Consider the following 20,454-nt stretch of genomic DNA (forward strand, 5'->3'; position numbering starts at 1 on the left):
TGAGGAAGACAAAACTAACCTTATTGAATTTTCTTATTTATCTTAGATTGGTCTCCACATGGTATCAATAAATTAGTTACACTATATGCAATTGAATGGACCTGATCCAAACAAGACAAAAACATTGGATTTCTGTTGATCCCTCTTGGTATCACATTAATCTATAATAATCAGAACATCCATCTTGGAGAAGAGTGAACTGCACTTTGCTTTGGTTTGGTAGGCTGTTCCAAGTTGTTTCTCTTCTTCATTATTGAAGACACAGTTGGACTGAAGTAGTCATTACTCCTTTGAGATGTTGCGCCTTGTGAATGCATCTTCTTCCCATGGATAGAGCTTCTCTGCTGTTCTAGCATTGACCTAGGGGCCACTGGGTTCCTATGGGAAGCATTCTTCCATCTATTGTGACTCGCACAACTTTGGCTCCTTCCCACGTGCTGAAATCTTCCCTCTATAGGACTCGGATAGTTTCGGCTCTCAGCAGTTTCGGCAGAGTACATGGTCTCTTCCTCGCTGCCATATCCATTATGCATTCCTGAAACCACCACCGGTGAGGAACTAGACTGGACCTCACTTTGGGCTCCATTTACAGAACCAGTAGATGCAATCTCAGCATCTGCTTCAGGACTTTCAATTCCTCCATCCGTGATTTGATCTCCACCTGATGGGCTCTGCACAGGAAGTTCCTTAACACAATTCTCATCAGAGTTAGGGCGCAGTTGATTGCATGGTGGTGGTTGAAAGGCAGCTTTGGTGATCCTTGGGGGGAAATTTATATCCAAAAGCTGAACTTGGGCACTTTCCGTTTTCCTAATGGGAGCTGCAGTCAGCTTTCGTGACTCATAAATTTCTGGAGTCGAGATTCCCTGAACGTGGACTGCATGAGGTTCAGTGGTTTGCGTTCCTTCTTTTGCAATGTTTGCCACACCTGAACAACCTGGTCCATGTTGGTCGCCAGGTTTGGAGATTGTATTTGATGACGAAGGGGTTCCGTCATTATCCACATCAGTTGACTTGAAAACCTGTCGGAGTGTGAAGGAAGCACAAGAATGCTCACTCTTCTGGCCTGTGGACATCAATCTAATGATTGGTAATTTGGGTTTGGTAAGTTCATCAAGGCTGCCTTCCCAATGCTGGTTTAACCAATCACAGATGATGGGAATAGGAATACCAAATTGCATAGGAGAATCCTTCTTCAAGGATGTTGAGGATGAGGATGAAGTTGAAGAAGATTTGGTATTTGGAGATGTGGCTAATTTCATAGGATCACAGATCATGAAAGCAAGATTTCCTTGTACATCAAATCCAGCAGACCCAGGGCTCCATGTTATTCCATCGGTTGACAGTTTTATGAGATTGTCAGTGGCAATTACCACCTTTCCCTCACCAACTGTCAGTTCTTCCTTCTCCGTGTAGCCCAAAAAGTAAACAACACTGCCGAGATCCAGATTTGGTTTTGAACATGTCTTCAAGTAGTGATGTTGTCCTTGGGCATTGGGGTCTCCATCCATGTCATCTAAACCCACTATTGTAAGGTCCAAAACAGAACTGGTGATGAAAAACCTGAAATTAAATAGTAGACATGAGAAAATTCATTGAAGAATGCCTAGAACCATGAGGCTATTTGGAATAAAGTCACCACCTCTTTCCTTTCAAGTACAATGTCACTCTACAGGCATAGTGGCAGCATTAGTTACAATAAGAAGTATAAACTAACATAACTATGTAAAGCAAGGCACGATATGAATCAACAATCATCCCAAAGTAAAACTACAAGGAGACCAAACAAACCAGCTAATGTAAACATCATAATTGTTCATAGACAACTAAACATGTCATTATACAAGATGCTGCAGAGCACCCACCAGGCCACCACACAGGCCCAGCTAACCACAACCACTAGCCAATAGACTCTTTGATCAAATTAGAACATCATCAAGAACTCCCAGCTAACCACTACCACAAGGCAAAAGACTGATAAAATTAGAACATCATCAAGAACTCCCAGTCATGTTCAATAGTACATTTCACATTCAAAACTTTCCAACTTGGAGCAGACATAAAGAGACATAACGACTTCCTTCAGGCCTCCATAGCACAAGGTCTTAAGAAACAAAGCCTGTTATGCATATAGCCAGGATGAGTGCTGAAAGAATTGGCCCATAAAAGGAAAAGAACTTCTATTAAATTTGGAGTTGGCATCTAAGCCATTTCTCGATCACAAGTCAATATACATTGAAATCCATACTTATATTGTTGTCAGAAAGGATGAAGGTGATCCCCCGAGAACCAATTACCATTAGCAAAAAAGACTAAAAAAAAAAAAAAACTAAAAGCCACATTTTCCTCAATAGAAATAGCAAACCGTTATAACAAAACAAGATTTCTGAATCTCCCACATCAGTGATATTTGGTGATAAGGATTCCACTGGGAGCCCAATTTGTTTCAAATAGTCATTATTGCTAATAGATTCTTCACACAGGGATCCAAATGAAGTCAACAATTCAGCTAAGAAAAATTTTAAATTCTTCATTTATGAAATCAGTTTGATAGTTAAATGTCCACCAATAAACCATAAAATCTAAACATATTTGCCTTCAATATATAAAGAAATGGAACACAGATTATAATCACAAGTCATATTCAATGTGTATGTAGTCATCATTAAAAAGATCATAACTAAGCTAATTAGGTGATGTTAGCAGTAGCATGACACAGTTTAGTAACTGTGGCAATGGAAGTGGGCAGTATTTTTTGGGTAGTTCCAAGCAAAGCTTGTGATTTTTAGACTCAATCCTAATTTCAGCCCCTGCAAAAATTGTACTGCAGATGTTAACAACAAAGAAAGGATAGCACACTTTTCTAAATAACTAAGAAAGCTTAAACTATGGAAAACATGGGTTTCACAGAAATTGATAAATCATCAAAACTGCATGCATGCATGCATGTTATGGAAAGGCATCCACATAGGAAAGTAATTCAGTATGCATACAACAGGCATACCCTTAAGAGAAAGCTATTGCAAGCTAATCTCACCCAATTTTAGAATCTGGCAACTGGGAGCATTTTTTGTGTTGTGTAGGACCCTCACGTTTACATCATTTGATAGATTGAGACATATTGAAGCTTATTCTGGTTTTATTTTCAGTTATCAAATTTGCATGCCATGGCAGAATGCAATTTCCAATTAAATAGGGATAAGTCTTAGACATTCCAAGTGTCTTGCTTTTAGTTTTCATTGCAGTCCAAGTTTAATCTTCCAGTTCTCATCATGAATTTACTTTTATAGGAGTACTATCCCTATTGGGTGAGTTGCCTAATCTCTATGAATATCCGTTTAATCCAAGTATTTTGGGAGGCTTATGATAATAGAATTATGAGTAATTGGCTTCAGTTTTAAGGCACATATATCTAGTGAATGCAACAAAATGAGAGTTACTATCACAATTAAGCACCCTCAAGAAAACAGAAACTATTTCACACTACCTCGGATACGATGCAGACACATATAGTAAATGCAACAAAATGAATAACGAATGTTCTCTGTAGTAGTTGCATGTATATTGAACCTGAGAGATTCAGGTTCAACTTCCCCCTCCAGCCCTCGCCCTACGTATGTAATCGAAAAAGGAATGCTCACTGTTGCTCAGTTAGCAGGAGCTAATATCTAAGCAAGTGTAAATTCTCATACACAAGCATATATATGTATCAGATCCAGTGATTACACAATCATGTTATCCTTTCGTGGACATGACCACCCACCAACACTAACACAATCCCAACTGACAAAATCATTTCCACCAATATCACTCTCCCTCCGAATCCGCCAAAAAAATCCACATCTCAAATTCACTTATCCGATCACAAACCATTGGCCCAGTTCAAACGGAACTTTTTTCCACTATTTCAAAATCAATCTCTATCAAGCACTTAACTTCCATTATTAAAGATCCCACTTTTTCCCATCAAACAAACACATACCCAGGAGATACAATCAGATAGAAATGTCAACATGAACAACAGCGATGATAAGGAGAAACACAAAAAAGAACCTGTGAGGGACGAGGCTAGCGGCAACGCCATTTTGGAGCCGGATCTCCGAACTCTCAGCAGCAGCAACGGAAGGAATATTAACATGAGAAGTCAAGAGGAGATTCCGGTGGATCAGGAATCCGGTGCCAGATGTTCCGTTGCCGGAGCAGGAGATTGTGGCCATGGCTGGACCCTTACCAGAGAAAATGTTGGCCTGCATTCTCTCCGACTTGCCCACTCCTTTGCAAAAGCACCCCATTCTCTTAAAAGCTCTATCACTTGTTATCCTTTAAGAAACAGCAATAATGGGTTGTGCTTGTTCTTGGTAAAGAATCAGAACATCGTAGCAGGGTTGGATCTAAAGAGAGTGGCCCTTTGAGCCTTTAGTTAAAGAAAATGGGAAATAGGTATTGAATAATATCAGTGCATTGTAGAAAAGAAAGTGAAAGAAAGGCAGTGGAGAGGAGTAAAGGGTATGTGTCCTTTGAGCTGGAATTTTCAGAAAATAAAGCGCTTATGCGCCTTTGCCTACGCTAGAACTACTGCGAGAAACACAGGAAGACGAGAGAGTTTTAGGAGAAGGGGAAACGCTGCGTTTTGCCCTTGGGATAAGCTTAGGTGAACAGTGGTATCATGGAATTTTGGTGAGACAGTAACATTTGAAATCGGTAGCCACGACTTTTTAAATAATGACATTATTATTTTATTTCTCTAGTAAAAGAGACTATCAAAATTTGAGTAATTAATTAATAATGTATAATTTAGTTTTATTCATATTTTTTAAGTTAAAAGAACAATTTTTTATTTCAAACATAAAAATAAAAAAAAAATTAATTGAACTAAATTCTGACATGTTAAAATTTAGCAGCAGAAACGCTCACCATAACTTGGCTAAAAGTTGTAATGATTTCCTATTGTTTAACAGGAAGCATACTGTTATACATAGTGTTACATGAATAGGCAAGTCACATGGATAAGGGACCATAAGTAACCAACCTCTCTTCAATTCCAAATGATGGGATTGGGAACCTCCTCGGTTCTCACTCCAAGTTAAGAATCATTGACCAACCTCCACCTGTAATGATAAAGAAATGGCTACACGCATCTTTTGGCTTCATTAGAAAATACAAAAGTTGGCTGCATTGATAGTGAAGACAGGGACAACATACTAATAGCTAATTTACTTCACTCAAATCTGCAAATGAAGCTAATTATTAAAACGCAAATCCAAAATTTAATGGGGCATGATAATTTCATGCATTTCCATAGATCCTAGAAGCAAGGCTGTGGCAGGACCATCCTGATCATTAGAATAGTGAACATCACTATTTTAAAGAAGATTTCCTACAGTGTCGGACAAGAAGCAGACAATATGATTTCAACAGTTCCTCACAACACCGACACCAGGTTAATGTATAGGTTTTCAAACGGCAGAAAAACGACAATGATTAACATTCACATAATATTTAAACATTCCCAAATGTCTTCTCCATTGTACACATTTCCACAATAGTCACCACACATCTTTGATAGCTAGTTTGAGAACACTTGTAACCTCCATGGCCTCCTTCAACTGCCCTCACTTCTCTCCAGAGCTGCAAAAAATATTCTGTCAGCAACAGAAATCATATCCATATCCAAAGAGAATTCAGAAACAAATAAATGTCCAAGTTTGCAGGTAGGATCACATCAAAGCTCAGTACATGCTTAGATAAATCAAATCTCTCATTTTCTTTATGTCAGTTTTAAAATCTAAACCCAAATCAATTGGTAGCATTTCAAAAGATTAAGTGTCACAAATATAGCAACAAAATTTAATCATAAAAAGCTAGAAGCATGATCAAAGTGCATAGGTGGATTTAATCAAGAAATACTTGGAGCATGATCAAATCAGATGGTTGGGAAGATTCAGAATTATTTTCCCTTGCTAATCCAGTATGGCTTAGAGCAAAGATAGTTGACTAGATTGTTAATATCACTACTGCCACTCAGCCACAAAATAGTCTTGCATGAATGTGTGTTTCAAACTCAACAAATAGGCTGCAACACAAATACACAGTACACACACACACGAGAGAGAGAGAGAGAGAGAGAGAGAGAGAGAGAGAGAGAGAGAGTTACTATTGTAGTTCAAAAGCTTCTCAATGAGGTCAACATGAGTCATAAGCATTCGCCTACAGCAATAGCGGACCAACCCCAATGCATCAAGAGCATCTCTGCATGCCAAACAACAAGATGTCATTTCTAGTCTTCAACACATCCTCTACAAGTTCTGTTTGTAAATGTCATTCAATTTCATATAAACATGAAGCATGTTAACAATCAGCAATAAGCTCTGCGCAATGCTCTTTATTTTTCTTTTGCAAGTCAAGCCAAAAGTGAAACGTGTGGAAAATCAACAAAAGCTCAATGATTTATCAAACTTAAGACCCATAGCTTATGCATCAAATTTAGACTATTGCCATTTCCCAAATCCCAAAACATAAAATTATATACTTAAATCTTCCAAACTTCATATTCACACCCCTAAGAGGCATTCCAGCATACACAAAAGTATAATTAAAATGAAGTGAAAGAAATAATAACAGGAAAACCATAACTCAGCTTGCATTTAGATATATGCCTCATTAAATATCACATGATTCTTAAAACTATCTTCAAATGGAAACAGGGCATATGGATAAATGCATCATTACACACAATAACAAAGCTACAGTTGTTCGCCTTTCTGTCTTAACTACCTGACACTATAGATAAAGCCAATAGTTGTTCTATAAGGTACATGGCACATAGGGTACCTAGGGCTTAAGCACAAGGCACAAGCACACACCTAAGGGATATGAGATGCATATTTATTAAAATGTGTATATTACATTTATAATGCTTTTGATTTTCAAATAGACGTAATTGAATAAAAAACCTCAAAATTCACACTAAAATGAAATACTACATAAGAGATAACTACTGAGAGTAATTCAAAATAAATCATGAAAAGGCTAGAGTATAGAAAATAGAAATCATATACACACAAATCACAACAAACTCTAAATTCTACCTCAATCTACATTGAATAAAGGAGATAACTACTAAGCTTAGTTTAATAAGAGGCATAAAAAGTTGATTCCATCTAATTGTACTTGCTTTGATTAAATATAAAGTACCATCCAATGAATCACTAAGGCGTAAAGTAAACACATCAAGCAGTGCTTTACAATTAAAACCAACGAATAAAAATGAATTTTTGACAATTGTGGATGGTAAGCCTCTAGCCCAGGTTTACCAGTGGTGTGCTTTTGACAAGCATGGATCCAGATGAGTTAAAAAAGAAAAAAAAGGAGTTTCAATGCACAGGCCTTCAATTCCCCTGATTCCAGCAATTCTACAAACATAAATTGAACTGTGAACAAAAAACCAACAGAAAAAGAAATGGTCAATGACGATCTCACCCTTCTGAGTAATCAGCTTGAAGGAGATCCAGATATGTATCCCATTTGTTACCAATCACCTAAAACAAATCACAAAACCAATGCCATAACACATCAAATACAACATAAGAACACAGACAAAAAGCTTTTCTTTTTCCCCTCTTTCTCATACCAAGTTGAAAAAGGCACAAGGAAGCATTTATTAATGCTCCATTTGTTTCGCGTAAAATAACTTCTATAAAATAACTTGGACATGGAAAATGTTTTTCATGAAAATTATTTCTAAAAAAATGTTTTCCATGAAAATATTTTCCATTGTTTGGTTGTAATATTAAACTAATGGTATGTATTAGTTATGTCATAATTTTCACATTTTAATAAGATTGTCCAAGTTGAGAAAATGACTTCCCCCTCTGAAAAAGTTTTCCCTCCAACCAGCAAAATAAGTTTTTACCTCAAACATTAGAAAATGCGAAAAAGTATTTCATTAAAATATTTTTCACAAAATAAAGGAAGCCTAAGTTTCAAAATTTTTAGTAACAGATTTTTCCAAAAATAGTCTCATTAAACTTTCAATTGGTCCCAAAAGAAATTAATCATGATTTTTTTCCTTGACAAATTCTAACTGTGGAAACACTTCACTGAAACAATCAAAGCCAAGGAGAAAGTAAATTCCAGCTGTGAGAAAATGCACCTGCCCTAAGCTAACTCAACCAGACATATGAATTCCATTAGGATATTATATATCTTCATCAAAGGGAGGAAAACCACACACACACACACACACACAATATGCGGTGGCAAATAGATTATAAAACCCTAGAAGAAAAGGGTTAAGCCATCTTGTGAAAAAAGACAGAAAACCCTTGAAATCATAGGCTTTGGGCTATTGAAGAAGTAGCTAATAAATAGAAAGCGAGCATTAAAATTACCTTCCCGCAAGTAAAACAACGAACTGGTATAATCATCTTCGCTTGCCCCTCTGCCTCTGTTCTCTCTCTGTTTCTTTGTGTTTCCTCTTGTTGGTCAGCGAGTCTCTGTGGAGGAAGGGTTTATGTTTGTGTAAGAGCTGTTGAGCCTAGGCCTATTGGGTTGTGGGCTGAAGAGAAAAGGTTCACTTTTCATACTCTACACTTATATGGTCCACTTGCACCGCGTTTGGATCGAAGGATTATGACTGTTTAATATTGCTGTTGGAACAATTAAAATTTTTAATGTATTAATTAAAAAATATTAAAAAATAATTAAAAATTAAATTTAATTAATTTTAATTATAAAAATATTAAAATAATAAAAAAATTTTAAATTATTTTTTTTAATAACATTTAAAATAATATTTTTATTAAAAAAATTATTTTAACTTTTAAAATTCAATATTAAATAGACCGCACATGAAAAAAAAACTTTATTTTTCATTTAATTAGTTAAAAAAATAAAAAAAATATTAAAAAGAAAATAAATATTCAATATCATTTTATTTCCTCTTCAAATTTAGAGAAAGAAGAAAATATTTAAAATTATAAAATTACCTCAATATTCCTAACATATTTTTGAATATTTGAAAATAAAATTATAATTTTATTATTTAAAATGTAACTTCTTTTTTAATATTTTTTTCTATATTTAAAAATTAAAAAAGTTATTTCCTTAGTTATTTTATTTTATTTTATTTTTTTATTTAAATATAATATTAGAATCTATTTGAATAAGGATGAAAAAAAGTGTAAATTAAGATAAAAAAAAAGGTAAATAAAATAAATTAATGGAAAATAAAGGTGAATAAGGTAAGTTCAATCCTCACTTTCCTCGCTTTGCCCTTTCTTACCATTTCTACATGATATTCCATGAACCAAACAATATTCTTCCCTCAAAACAGGTCACTGTCTCTATCTTCTGTGTAGTTCAATTCCCCAATCAGCCAATTCCAATTCCTCTCTGCATCATGGGGACGACAGGCAGCGACGTCGAAGCCGGCTTTGCAAAGCTTCAGGGCGAGGATTTCGAGTACTACATGCAAACATACTCCATAATACTGGGCCGCAATTCCAAGAAATCTACCGTCGACGTTGACCTCTCCAGCCTCGGGGGTGGCATGAACATCTCCCGCCACCACGCTCGCATCTTCTACGACTTCACTCGCCGTCGTTTCGCCCTAGAGGTTCTTGGCAAAAACGGTTGCTTGGTCGAAGGCGTCCTCCATCTCCCGGGCAACCCTCCTGTCAAGCTTGATTCCCAAGATCTGTTGCAAATTGGGGATAAGGAGTTCTATTTTCTGCTTCCAGTGAAGAGTATTTTGGGCGGCCATCTTGGGCCCAGGCATCATGTGGCGGTGGTGCCTCAGTACGGTTATCATTCCGCCGGTTCGGAGAGGATGGTGGGGCCAATGGCGGTGGGGGCTGTTAAGAAAGGGAGAAGAGAATTTTACGAGGATGAGTATGATGATGATGAAGAGAATGGTGGTGGTAATGGTGGAAAGAAGGTCAGACGTGAGGGGTTTGATGGGCACGGATACGGTGCAGGTGGTGGCTCCGGTGGTAAAGTGGGATTTGCTGGAGGATTAGGTTAGTCGCAGTTATTGTTCTGTGAATTTTGTGTTGGACTAAGCATTTGTTGCTGTTGTTTAATCTCTCTCTCTCTCTCTCTCACTCTCTGATCATTTGAACTTATGGCGTAGACTATGGCTTGGGTTTTGTTTCTTTATCTATTTGGTTTTAATGTATACAATAAAACATGGTCGTTAATAGTTTTTCAATTGCTCTTTTTCTGCATTTGGATTGGTGGTTGTCTTTTGAGGATAAAATGCTGGTCAGGAAAACTCGATTTTAAATGCAATGATAGGTTTCAATTGTTGCGTTAGGATCAAATTCTAGTAGTTTTTTTTACCAACCGTTGATTTGGGTTATTGAATTTGTTGCAGCCTGTGTAGGAATGTTTGTTGTTTTGCAATTGCCGTTGACTTGTCAGGATTTCTGCAGCTCTTTTATGGATTAATTGGCCTCACAACTCTGTTAGGGCATGAGTTTGCTGTTTTGTTTTAGTTTTCTTCTTACTTGTTCGTTATTTTCTCCTTTTCTGTTTTGAATCATTCACCATATTCTATGCTTGTGCGTGTGTGTGACATAATAACATAGAAACTCATGCATATGATGAGTTGTTAAAATTTAATTTTTAGTGGATTATAAGTAGCTGTCGTTGAGCCGTTGAAGAATTTATTTTGATTACAAATATAGTTATAGGCAGCATATTGATGCTCATTTTTGCCAGTTTGGTGTTATTTGATCCCACAGTCTAGTGAATCCACTGTGTTCAGTCCTGGGATGTAATCATGTATTTCGACTTCCCATAGGGTTTGGCAACTGGGCATCAGTTAGTCCTTTAAGCACATTTAGTTTAATCATTATAACAGATTAATGATCTTGTATACACTGAATCTGGAAGGGAAAAAAAAAATCCTCTATCTATTGCATTCCTTTGGTCAGGGTTTGTCCATGTTAGTTCTGTTTGTTAGTGATTCTTTTTTGTTCCTCCAATTCCTTTTTTAATTTGTTTAATCATAGTATTTTGATATCAGTTTTAGTATGTTATGCTCCGATGTCTTTCATCATTTTCTGTGATGTGTGGTTTTCCGACTTGAAATGTTGTAGGAACAAAATATTTGATGGATTTCCTGACCAGTGTTACCATAAATAGTTGCATTCCTAGTGATTGGTGCTCAAGATCACAACCTGAACTATGGATCATTAGCAATTTGGAAAAACCTTAAAATTATTGTTCCAAAATGCAAACAACCAAAGGCTAAGAATAAAAAAATCTCAGTAACACAAATCTTAGCTAATTTCATTACTCTTAATATTCTGCGAATTTTGGGATTTGGATATTTTGGTAGCATATTCAAGTAGTGAACATGGTTTTTTCTTTTATTGATACTAATTTATTATACTCAAAAGATATGAGAAAATCTATCTAGTTATTCTTTTTTCGTTCTGGTAAAAGATATTTTGCGTATATTTTATTACATATGAAATACTAAAAATATTTTACATTGTGGGTAATTGAATAATGTTCCCACCATTGTTGTTAGAATCTTATGATTCTCGATTCGATTTGTACAATTCAATTCTCCATCCCAACAATTTGAATATGTGGAGTGAATCGCAAATATATCTGAATCGTGACCGAATCTTAATCAGGTGAATCGATACAAATCAACTGATTTGGTTGATTCTTTTTCTAAAGGATTGTTAGAATCTATAGCTTCAAATTTTAATATTTTACTTCTTTTTTACTATGAAAAATGCACACAAAATCCTTCCCTAGCTATTTTTCTTCCACCAGCTATTCCTTTCCCTTTTTTTTTTTTGGTTATTTTACTCTAATTATGATTGTCAAATTATGATTGTCAAATTATGACATTTTATATTAACATATTCTGAACTTTTAATTTAGCCCACTATCGTTATTTATTATTTAATTATTTAATCAAATTTAAACGAGTTTCAACACATGCACAATGATAATCATTGTCTACAATTCAATAGTTTATAATTTATAACATAAAGCTATATAACATAATAAAATATATTATTTTATTATAAAGCATGCTTCTAATTAGCTAAATGCATAGTTGTCAAATTAGGATTCGAATTGAGAATTGAAATCTTCATATTGTGAATTGAGAATCGAATCAAATGATTCGATAAAAAATTCTCAAAATTATTAAAAATTATATATTTTCTAAAAAATGAGTAAAAAAAATGTCACAATAACTTATAAATATAGAATTATCATTTAGCTAATTAGAAGTGTGCTTTATGATAGAACAATATATTATTATTATGTTATATAGTTTTATGTTATAAATTATGAACTTGTAGACAATGATTATCATTGTTCATGTGTTGAAACTCTTGCTTAAATTTGATCAAATAATTAAATAATAAAAAAGGATAGCGGGTTAAATTAAAACGTCAGGATATATTAATATAAAATATCATAATTTGATAACTATAATTAGAGAAATAAATTAACAATAAAAGAGAAAGAAATGGAAAGGGAAAAGAATGGCCGGTGGAAGAAAACTAACTAGGAGAAGGTTTTATGTGCACTTCTCATCGTAGTTTTAAATTGCAGTCACGACCGCGTACGTGGTCACAAAAACAAGCCTATGACGACCGTAATGTAACGGTAACGGCCTGTGCTACGTAAATTTTTTTAAAAATTTTGCAAAATTCATAAAATGAGTAGATATTGGTAGATATAAGTAAAACTAAGATGTACAATTATATAATAAGTATAAATACATCAAATTAGATGTTATTAATAATGTATTTTAATGAAATTAATTCTGGAAATAATTCAAATTAGAAAAAAATACATAAACCTATAGATCGCGCAAACCATTGCTTCATACTATAAATTTAACAACGAAACTAATATCAAACAAAATTTTTAACAAATATTCAAAATAATAATAATAATAATAATAATAATAATAATAATAATAATAATAATAATAATACTCACATTTTGCAAGAAGTAGTTGTGAAGAATGAAAATATTTGATGATCTTATCTTCAAAAGGAATAAGGGAGAGATTTGTAGAAAGAAGAAGTTTAGGTGAAATTTTGAGAGAAAATGAGCTAGAAATAGTAGTTGAAAGATCAGAACACACAGAGAATGAAAAAAACTAAAGAAAACATTGCATGCATATATTTTTTGTCCACTGAATTATTGACGTAACGGCCGTTACCAATACTTAATGGTAAATAATGGTCATTACCGTTATGTAATGATGGTAATGGCCATTACCAATGCAACTGAGCATCAGCTTTTAAATAACGGGTTAAAAGGTAACGGCCCCTTGAAAAACCCTATTTAAAACCATGCTTCTCATTGTGAAAATAAAATGAAATCTTAAATTTTGAAGCTATAGGGTCTAACAACCCTTTAGAAAAAGAATTGGCCGAATCGGTCGATTCGTATCAATTCACTGATTCACTATCGAATCGTAACATTCGGTCACGATTTAGGTACATTTGCGATTCACCCCTAGATTTGAATCGTGAAGATGGGGAACTAAATCGAATCATACAAATTGAATAGAGAATCGTACGATTCTAACAACAATGGCTAAATGATATTTCTATATTTACAAAAGATGTTATTGTGATTTTTGTTCACTTATTTGTTAGAATATATATCATTTTTAATTAATTTTGAGAATTTTTATCGAATCTTACGATTCGATTCTCTATTCACAAAATGAAGATTTCAATTCTCAATTTGAATTTTAATTTGACAACTATGGTTCCCAGTAAGCAATCTGAAGATGCCTACAAAATCATTTTATGGCGATGAAGTCATCTTCCCTTATTGCTTTCGTTTCATGCCTTTTAAAATCCAAATATCATTCATCACAACTGGGCATCAATAAATTGCTTTTCCTTCTCAATTTATATTCCAGAATGCCAAGAGTTCTATTAAGTATAAACATTCTGCATGATAACTGACTCTGTAATTGTCATGATGTCGTGGCCAGTTCCTGGAGAGAAGAAAATAGATGGAAGATCAAGGGTCGATCGTGATTCCGACAATCAACAACTTATGCAGTTGGAAGAAAAAGATGTAGTATCATCTGTTGCTACTGTGCTGTCTGATCTTTGTGGTCCTGGAGAATGGATGCCCATGGAGAAACTCCATGCAGAGGTTAGTTGCCTTCTTCAAATTCGTATTTCTAGTGATTTGAATTGTCTTGGTCTCACAGCTTGCAAAAACCACCTCAACCTCTTCATTACTGAATCACTTAATAATTCAAATATCTGAAGTATTTCAATTCAGTTGTGTTCAAACTTGTTGCGTATCCTTAATCATTGTCCACATAATTCAGATGGGGGTTGATTGTGATGGAAAACTTTCTTACTGGCTTTCTGCTTGATTACATCAGTTTCTTTGATGGCTATTTCACTTTATAGAAAGGGACACTTATTGCTCCGTGGGACATTTGGAAGAATTTAAATTCTTGAGTCCATCTCTTCAATCTCCTCATTTTTAGATGCTATTATTTTAGGCAACTTCAATGGCTTTGGATGGAGGATGTCACTCTTATGTTTGGGAATGCTACTTACAGCAAATTATTTACTGGATAAGGCTGCCTAATTTATGTGATGTTTCCAAAAATTATTCTGATGATGTACAAATGAAATATTAAAGTGTTCCCCCTTTTAAAAGGATTTCCCAGTGCAAGATATCACACTATTTCATTAACACTAGATGTTGTTGGAGCAAAGGATTGTCAAAAATGGTTGTGCAAATATTCAAGACTTGTATCATTTGATGAACTGCTTAACAAGTCATTCATGCTAGATTCAGATCTAAGGTTTTTCAACTTGAGAATGACATGTATTCCCTATGATCAATTTCTCAAATTATGTCACCAGAGGTTGTGTCTTTCTGTTAAAATGTTGTGGATCATTTACCGGTGGCCCATTGTATTGCACATGATGTCCAACCGACAGCTTTCAGTTATCAATCCATATTTTCCAAAGCTTGCTGTTTCCTGCCTTACTTTCTTTTTATTCCTGGTTTTGGTTACTTCAGTGTGTGATTTCTGAGCCTTGGGATGCTTTCACTTACTCGTGTTTTTACATGTTCAGTTGGTGGAGCAATTTAGCAATGTCTGGCATCATACTCGGATAAGAAGGTATCTCACATCTGAGGACTGGCCTGGTCCTGAATCCAAAGGGAAGCCCTGGTATGGCTTGCTTATGTTATTGAGAAAATACCCAGAGCACTTCGTCATCAACACAAGGTCCAAGGGACGTGTGACACTGGAGTTTGTCTCTCTCGTCTCTTTGCTATCATAGGATCCTGCGAACATAACTAGGTTCATCCCCTCGCATGGTCTTGTTGCATGCACTTTATCCAGAGTGAATTATGTTGTTGATTGTTGATCTCAAGTCTTGGATTAGGTCTGTACTAACTACATGAACGAATGTAAATGTGTTTCTGTTTCTTGTTTTTGTCTCTCTCTATGAATATTTTGTACATGATGCTTTTAGTAATGCAATTTTCCATCTTCAGGACAGATTTTCAGTTTCATGTGCACCTGTCTGGTTTGGGAAATCTCGTTACCTCCATTTCGACCAATCTTTGTACGCCCATGAATATCCATCCATTAGAGTTGAAACGAATTCACATACACTATCCACCAAGGCAACAAAGTTGCTGGAAAATCTAAAGCATAAAATGAACCATGTTCGATCATTTAGCCCAAATTCCATTTGAAATTAAGAAATTATTATCTTGTTTCCGTATTATAGGAAAAATTAATGACTCAATCTACGTAAACTCCGATTCTATTATACATAATCGTTAATGATAAATATTTCTATCTCTGATTTTTTAACTTTATAAATACTTTGAATTGTTACCATTATTACCACGTATGTTTTTCATTAATCACCTTTTAATTCCTTAGAAAAAAAAGGATGAAAAAATTAAATAATTAATAAAATCTGATGTGAGAGACTAAATCATATATTTTTAAAAATATAAAAATCAAATCATTAATTTTAATATAATCTAATTTACCCTTGAAATAAGGATGCGCCATCAACAAAGCTTATAATGAACAATAAAAAAAAGGCAAGCAAACAATAAGGCCAGATAACCAGATTGTCTCGAGCACTTCTGCCGGTAAATAGCATTAGTATAGTAATGAACATAGAAGTTGAAAACACAATCCCTGCCTCATAAAAAGCTTCAAAATTAATTCATCCTAGCCAATTCTAATCAGCCAAAAAATTGCAGGCCAAACAAATATATTATTGGTAACTATAAGTCAACATATTCAGGTTCAAATAAAAAGAGTTTTCTCAAGATTCTTCTTTGCTTAATTTACCAAGAGCTCTTTGTGCATATAGTTGTTTTTCCCTAGCTTCTTTAGCTGCAAGAGCTTCCTCATCAAGTACTTGAATGGGAGACCACTCAGGTAACTTCAGCCAACCACCTTTCTTCTCTTTGTCCCCATATATGGATTCTCTGAAGCTGGTCACTGTGGGTCTTAGCTTAATCGTAACAAAATCCACCATTGTTCCCACAACAGTAAAGATGATCGAGTAACGGAAGGCACCGAATTGACCACCTAAAACATCAAGGGCAAAAAAAACCCAACATTTTAACTATAACAGCCAAAGGGAGATTAAACAGACGAAGATGCAGATAAGTAAAATATGACGAACTAAGATTTTCATTGCTTAAAGGCATCAAGTTGAAATGAAATAAATGTACACCCACATAACCACTACTTTCTTCATCTTGATCTTGAATAGATATTATCGGGGAGTTCCAGCTCAGTTGAACTTCAATATCTAGATCCTGTCAGTCTATATCCCAATCCAATGAATTCATCCTATCCAAGAAAAAATGTTTGGGATTTGCCATTATATGGGTGGAACAAGGATTTCAACCTTCAACCTTATAGATGGATCACCATAAAACAGACAAAACCACATGTAAAGCCAGAGAAAAATACCACTCCATGATAAGGGAGAAACCAAAGAAGATAGTTTTAGGCATTGAACTTACTCATTTATGGCCCCTATCTAAATTGTCTAACTTTAAATCTAATGCAAATTAAATATTCCAAAATTATTTACAAAATAATACATGGGGAAAAAAATAGCATCTGCACTTAACCTTGAAGACGTCCAAGAAGAGCACCACTACCAAACCCTGCAATTGCAGAGTTCATTAGATCATCAGGTTCAGATTTCCGTGTTACCCTTACAAATTCACGTGCCCCTGCAGGATTACAGAAATCGCAATTCTCAGTCAAACAAACAGGTCAGAAAAATGGCTTGACCTTCTACAAAAATCCAGTTGCAAATGTGTTTTTCCAACAACTAGCAGTTTTCACATTTGACCTACAAGGTGATGAACCAAACAATGACCATCCATATTCAGATCTACATCATGCTTTTCACACCAATGCTAGGGTAAAAAGCTTAATCTAGGCTGATTTGAGCGCTTACATTTATAGTATTAGGATTTGCATGTCATGCAACAATCAAAATACCAAGACATTCTCCAAACCATATTGTAAGTTAGATAATCAACTCATAGCAAATGATAATGAAGAGGAATAAGCTATTCCCATAAGCTTTTATGATTAGAGGCCTCTAAATGTTGATTGAAGTTTCAGAGAACCAAATCTAAAAAACTGTCTACTAAAATGCGGTGCAACAAGTGTCTCTCATACAAAGAAATAAATGACAATTCCTAAGGGTCAAAGGATCTTCACCACGGAAGAAAATCAAACCATCTTATGGGTATTACATATTAATCGGAATTCTTGAAGATGTAAACACCAAAAATGTAAACCCACTTTCAGTCTTTACTGGGATTTCAATGAAATCTGGAGTAGCAATTACATGGTCCTTTGCAATCATAAAACATCCCGCATTTGAACAAGAAAGTAAATACGTATAGGCTTCCTTTAAAACAAACCATATGTAAGAAAAGAATTGAATTGAATTCCTTGGTATGATTTCTATTTCTTTTAAAATCATTCATTTTTTTAAGTTGAAAGAATTGAACTCTTTCACTTACTATGTTTCCAAATATGAGAATTGACAAAAAAGAAATCAATTGAATTGAATTCTATTCTTGTAGATTTCTAGTTTCCAAACAGGCCCATAGTAAGCTCTTCAAGGCAAAAGCAATATTCAAACATGGAGAGCGTAAGTGCGAATACATTCTTTCAATCCTAAAAGTTGAAGTCAGAGCGTCTAACATGCAATTTATAGGTACAAATGTATCACATCGAAAATCCCACAAAAACAAACTGGGAGATGATGCAAGTTCACAACCCATGGCGTAGAATTAGTACTAGCATCACCATAAGCGAACGATGTTTTGAGTTGGCAACTAGATAATACAGTGAGAGAGATGAGATACGATTACCGCAATAGCAACCAGTGACAATGGCAAAATTAGTAGCATAAGTAGCAGAAATGTTAGCGAGTCCATGAACTTTTCGATACTTAGACACCAACCCAACTCCTCCACCCGCAATCCCTGCATAGAGAAACTCCAAAATTTCCAAATTAATAAACAAAGAAAGAGATGTTTACCATTAAAATAGCAAGAAAAAAAAAAGGATAACCTCCAAGAAGAGTGGGTATGAATATACGCTCCTTCCAATTTTCAGAGAAGGAAGAAGATGAAGCTGGAGGCAAGGGCCGTTGAGGTGGATCGCCTGATACCATTTTTAAGAAAGAGAAAATCTATTTCAGCTGATGACTCAATTGGGCAAATCGGTGATGATTTCGTGAAAAATCTTGGCAGAGAATAGAGATGGAGGGAAAAGGCAGAGTAGAGCGAAGGAGTTCAGGTCAGGGAAAGAACAGTAATCAATGATTATAGAGACTGGATTAGCCCATTTTCAGGTTTGGCCCAAATCCCCTATATATAGACAATTAGTCGCTTAATTTAAAGACAATCAACTTATTTATATTGATTATAATAAATGAATAAAAAAAATAATATATTTTTGATATATTTATATTTTGTTATATTTATTCATATATTATAGTTGTGATATTTTTCTTAATTGACTTGTCAAATCATGCTAGTATACTAATTTTGTTAGACAGATTATCATGAAATTCTCTAAGCCGATTTGTACTGAAGGAGTTCAAGCTGAGTCAAGTGTCACACAATCTCAAAGGCGTTCTTACACTGACTTGATATATATATATATACTTCTCCTCTCTCTATCTTTGATCTCCTTTTTAGTGCAGTAATTCTTTCTTTTCATTTTTATTATTATTTTTTTTATATATAACTTCTAGATTTGTGTTGGTTTAAATTTTAAATATTTTTTTATATTTATTATTATTTATAATTTTTAAGTGAATAAATTTTTAGATCTATCGGTTAATGTTTTTTATCTTTCAATGAAGTTATTATGAGCTTTTATTATTATAATGTTTTTTGTTCTTATGACTTGTAAAATCAACATTATTGAATTTTTTTAAATTCAATATTTTTCATTTTTATAAAAAAAAATTAAAGAATTACTTTTCTAAAAAAGCTTTTTATTTCCTTTTGCTCCACAATAATCTAAACAACTAGGGCATACACTATTCAATTGCAATATAAAAATAATTTAATCTAGTTAATTTTATAATTTTAAAAAAATTAACTTATTATTAATTTAGTAATTTTTGGAATATTAATCTAATTAATTAGCATTTTTAGTAATGATATTATAATAATTTTGTTAGTAATATTTTATTATAATATTTTTTTAGATAATAAATATTTTTTAATATTTTTAATAATTACAATTACTTTTATTTTTTAAAAGTTATATTATATAATTTATAATTTTGCAGTTATTTAAATTATAATTAAATAATTAATTAAATATATTCAATTATATTATCAAAGTGGTTTCCAGAATGATAAAATTTTGAGTTTGAGTTTTTTAAAAAAATAAAAAAATTCTATTAATTAAAAAATTTTGATTTGGTTAACCAATATGGAAGCCATCCATTTGTTTTGTATTTTTTGCCAAGTCTTCCAGATGGATGAAAGCAAGGGATTGAAACTTTCAAATTTGCAGAGGTCAGTTGACAAATGATTATTGACAATTACTATGATATGAATATCAAGAAATACCATCAATATGCCATTTTTTTAATCTTCTTATTCAGGACTTTTATTTAATTATTTTTTTCAATTTCAATTTCAAAGTTTTAATTATCAATAAAATTGACCAATTGTGCAGCTGAATCCATTAGTAAATACAAAAGGTAATTTTAAGTTTAGGAATTACTGGGTATTTAAATTTAATTTAATTTAAATTATTCATAACTACTTATAAATAATCAAACTAAATTTTTTATACTTAATTCATAACTACTTACAAATATTTGCATTAATTACTATTTTATTCAAATCTTTTAATTTTAGATAATCAAACTAAATTTT

General features: G+C 33.8%; 4 protein-coding genes across 5 annotated transcripts; 1 reads left to right on the forward strand and 3 right to left on the reverse strand.

The window, feature by feature from the left end:
* On the reverse strand, positions 1-4,717 carry LOC110672530 (uncharacterized). 2 transcript variants are annotated; one of them, XM_021835333.2, is made up of 2 exons: positions 4,054-4,717; positions 1-1,563 (listed from the first exon to the last, which is right to left on the reverse strand). In XM_021835333.2, exons 1-2 carry the CDS (start codon positions 4,290-4,292, stop codon positions 171-173), a joined length of 1,632 nt encoding a protein of 543 aa, XP_021691025.2. In that variant the 5' UTR covers positions 4,293-4,717; the 3' UTR covers positions 1-170. The 2 variants fall into 2 exon arrangements, with proteins under 2 accessions (XP_021691025.2, XP_057985100.1); XM_058129117.1 differs by having other exon boundaries at positions 1-2,810; positions 4,054-4,190.
* Positions 4,718-5,263: 546 nt separating this feature from the next.
* On the reverse strand, positions 5,264-8,598 carry LOC110672537 (DNA-directed RNA polymerase subunit 10-like protein). The gene is made up of 4 exons (XM_021835339.2): positions 8,391-8,598; positions 7,480-7,538; positions 6,155-6,249; positions 5,264-5,628 (listed from the first exon to the last, which is right to left on the reverse strand). Exons 1-4 carry the CDS (start codon positions 8,424-8,426, stop codon positions 5,603-5,605), a joined length of 216 nt encoding a protein of 71 aa, XP_021691031.1. The 5' UTR covers positions 8,427-8,598; the 3' UTR covers positions 5,264-5,602.
* A 661-nt stretch (positions 8,599-9,259) lies between these two features.
* On the forward strand, positions 9,260-15,541 carry LOC110672519 (FHA domain-containing protein FHA2). The gene is made up of 3 exons (XM_021835320.2): positions 9,260-10,019; positions 13,997-14,163; positions 15,111-15,541. The coding sequence occupies exons 1-3, from the start codon at positions 9,293-9,295 to the stop codon at positions 15,318-15,320; spliced, it is 1,104 nt and encodes a 367-aa protein (XP_021691012.2). The 5' UTR covers positions 9,260-9,292; the 3' UTR covers positions 15,321-15,541.
* A 590-nt stretch (positions 15,542-16,131) lies between these two features.
* On the reverse strand, positions 16,132-18,900 carry LOC110672483 (uncharacterized). The gene is made up of 4 exons (XM_021835276.2): positions 18,623-18,900; positions 18,421-18,534; positions 17,155-17,259; positions 16,132-16,600 (listed from the first exon to the last, which is right to left on the reverse strand). The coding sequence occupies exons 1-4, from the start codon at positions 18,723-18,725 to the stop codon at positions 16,332-16,334; spliced, it is 591 nt and encodes a 196-aa protein (XP_021690968.2). The 5' UTR covers positions 18,726-18,900; the 3' UTR covers positions 16,132-16,331.
* Positions 18,901-20,454: the final 1,554 nt, after the last annotated feature.

Source organism: Hevea brasiliensis, chromosome 10 (genome assembly GCF_030052815.1).
Source record: "Hevea brasiliensis isolate MT/VB/25A 57/8 chromosome 10, ASM3005281v1, whole genome shotgun sequence".
Classification (NCBI taxonomy): domain Eukaryota; kingdom Viridiplantae; phylum Streptophyta; class Magnoliopsida; order Malpighiales; family Euphorbiaceae; genus Hevea; species Hevea brasiliensis.

What these genes read in the sequence shown, in the direction of transcription:
- LOC110672530 (XM_021835333.2), bottom strand. Translation starts at nt 4,292, where the DNA reads ATGGGGTGCTTTTGCAAAGGAGTGGGCAAGTCGGAGAGAATGCAGGCC. An exon ending in GCTAGCCTCGTCCCTCACAG is followed by an intron (nt 1,564 to 4,053) that starts GTTCTTTTTTGT and finishes ATTTAATTTCAG; the next exon opens with GTTTTTCATCACCAGTTCTG.
- LOC110672537 (XM_021835339.2), bottom strand. Translation starts at nt 8,426, where the DNA reads ATGATTATACCAGTTCGTTGTTTTACTTGCGGGAAG. An exon ending in GTTGTTTTACTTGCGGGAAG is followed by an intron (nt 7,539 to 8,390) that starts GTAATTTTAATG and finishes GATTTGTTTTAG; the next exon opens with GTGATTGGTAACAAATGGGA. An exon ending in GAAGCTTTTGAACTACAATA is followed by an intron (nt 5,629 to 6,154) that starts GTAACTCTCTCT and finishes TATTTTTTGCAG; the next exon opens with CTCTGGAGAGAAGTGAGGGC.
- LOC110672519 (XM_021835320.2), top strand. Translation starts at nt 9,293, where the DNA reads ATGATATTCCATGAACCAAACAATATTCTTCCCTCAAAACAGGTCACT. An exon ending in GGGATTTGCTGGAGGATTAG is followed by an intron (nt 10,020 to 13,996) that starts GTTAGTCGCAGT and finishes TGTCGTGGCCAG; the next exon opens with TTCCTGGAGAGAAGAAAATA. An exon ending in TGGAGAAACTCCATGCAGAG is followed by an intron (nt 14,164 to 15,110) that starts GTTAGTTGCCTT and finishes TTACATGTTCAG; the next exon opens with TTGGTGGAGCAATTTAGCAA.
- LOC110672483 (XM_021835276.2), bottom strand. Translation starts at nt 18,725, where the DNA reads ATGGTATCAGGCGATCCACCTCAACGGCCCTTGCCTCCAGCTTCATCT. An exon ending in CATACCCACTCTTCTTGGAG is followed by an intron (nt 18,535 to 18,622) that starts GTTATCCTTTTT and finishes TTCTCTATGCAG; the next exon opens with GGATTGCGGGTGGAGGAGTT. An exon ending in TGTCACTGGTTGCTATTGCG is followed by an intron (nt 17,260 to 18,420) that starts GTAATCGTATCT and finishes GTAATCCTGCAG; the next exon opens with GGGCACGTGAATTTGTAAGG.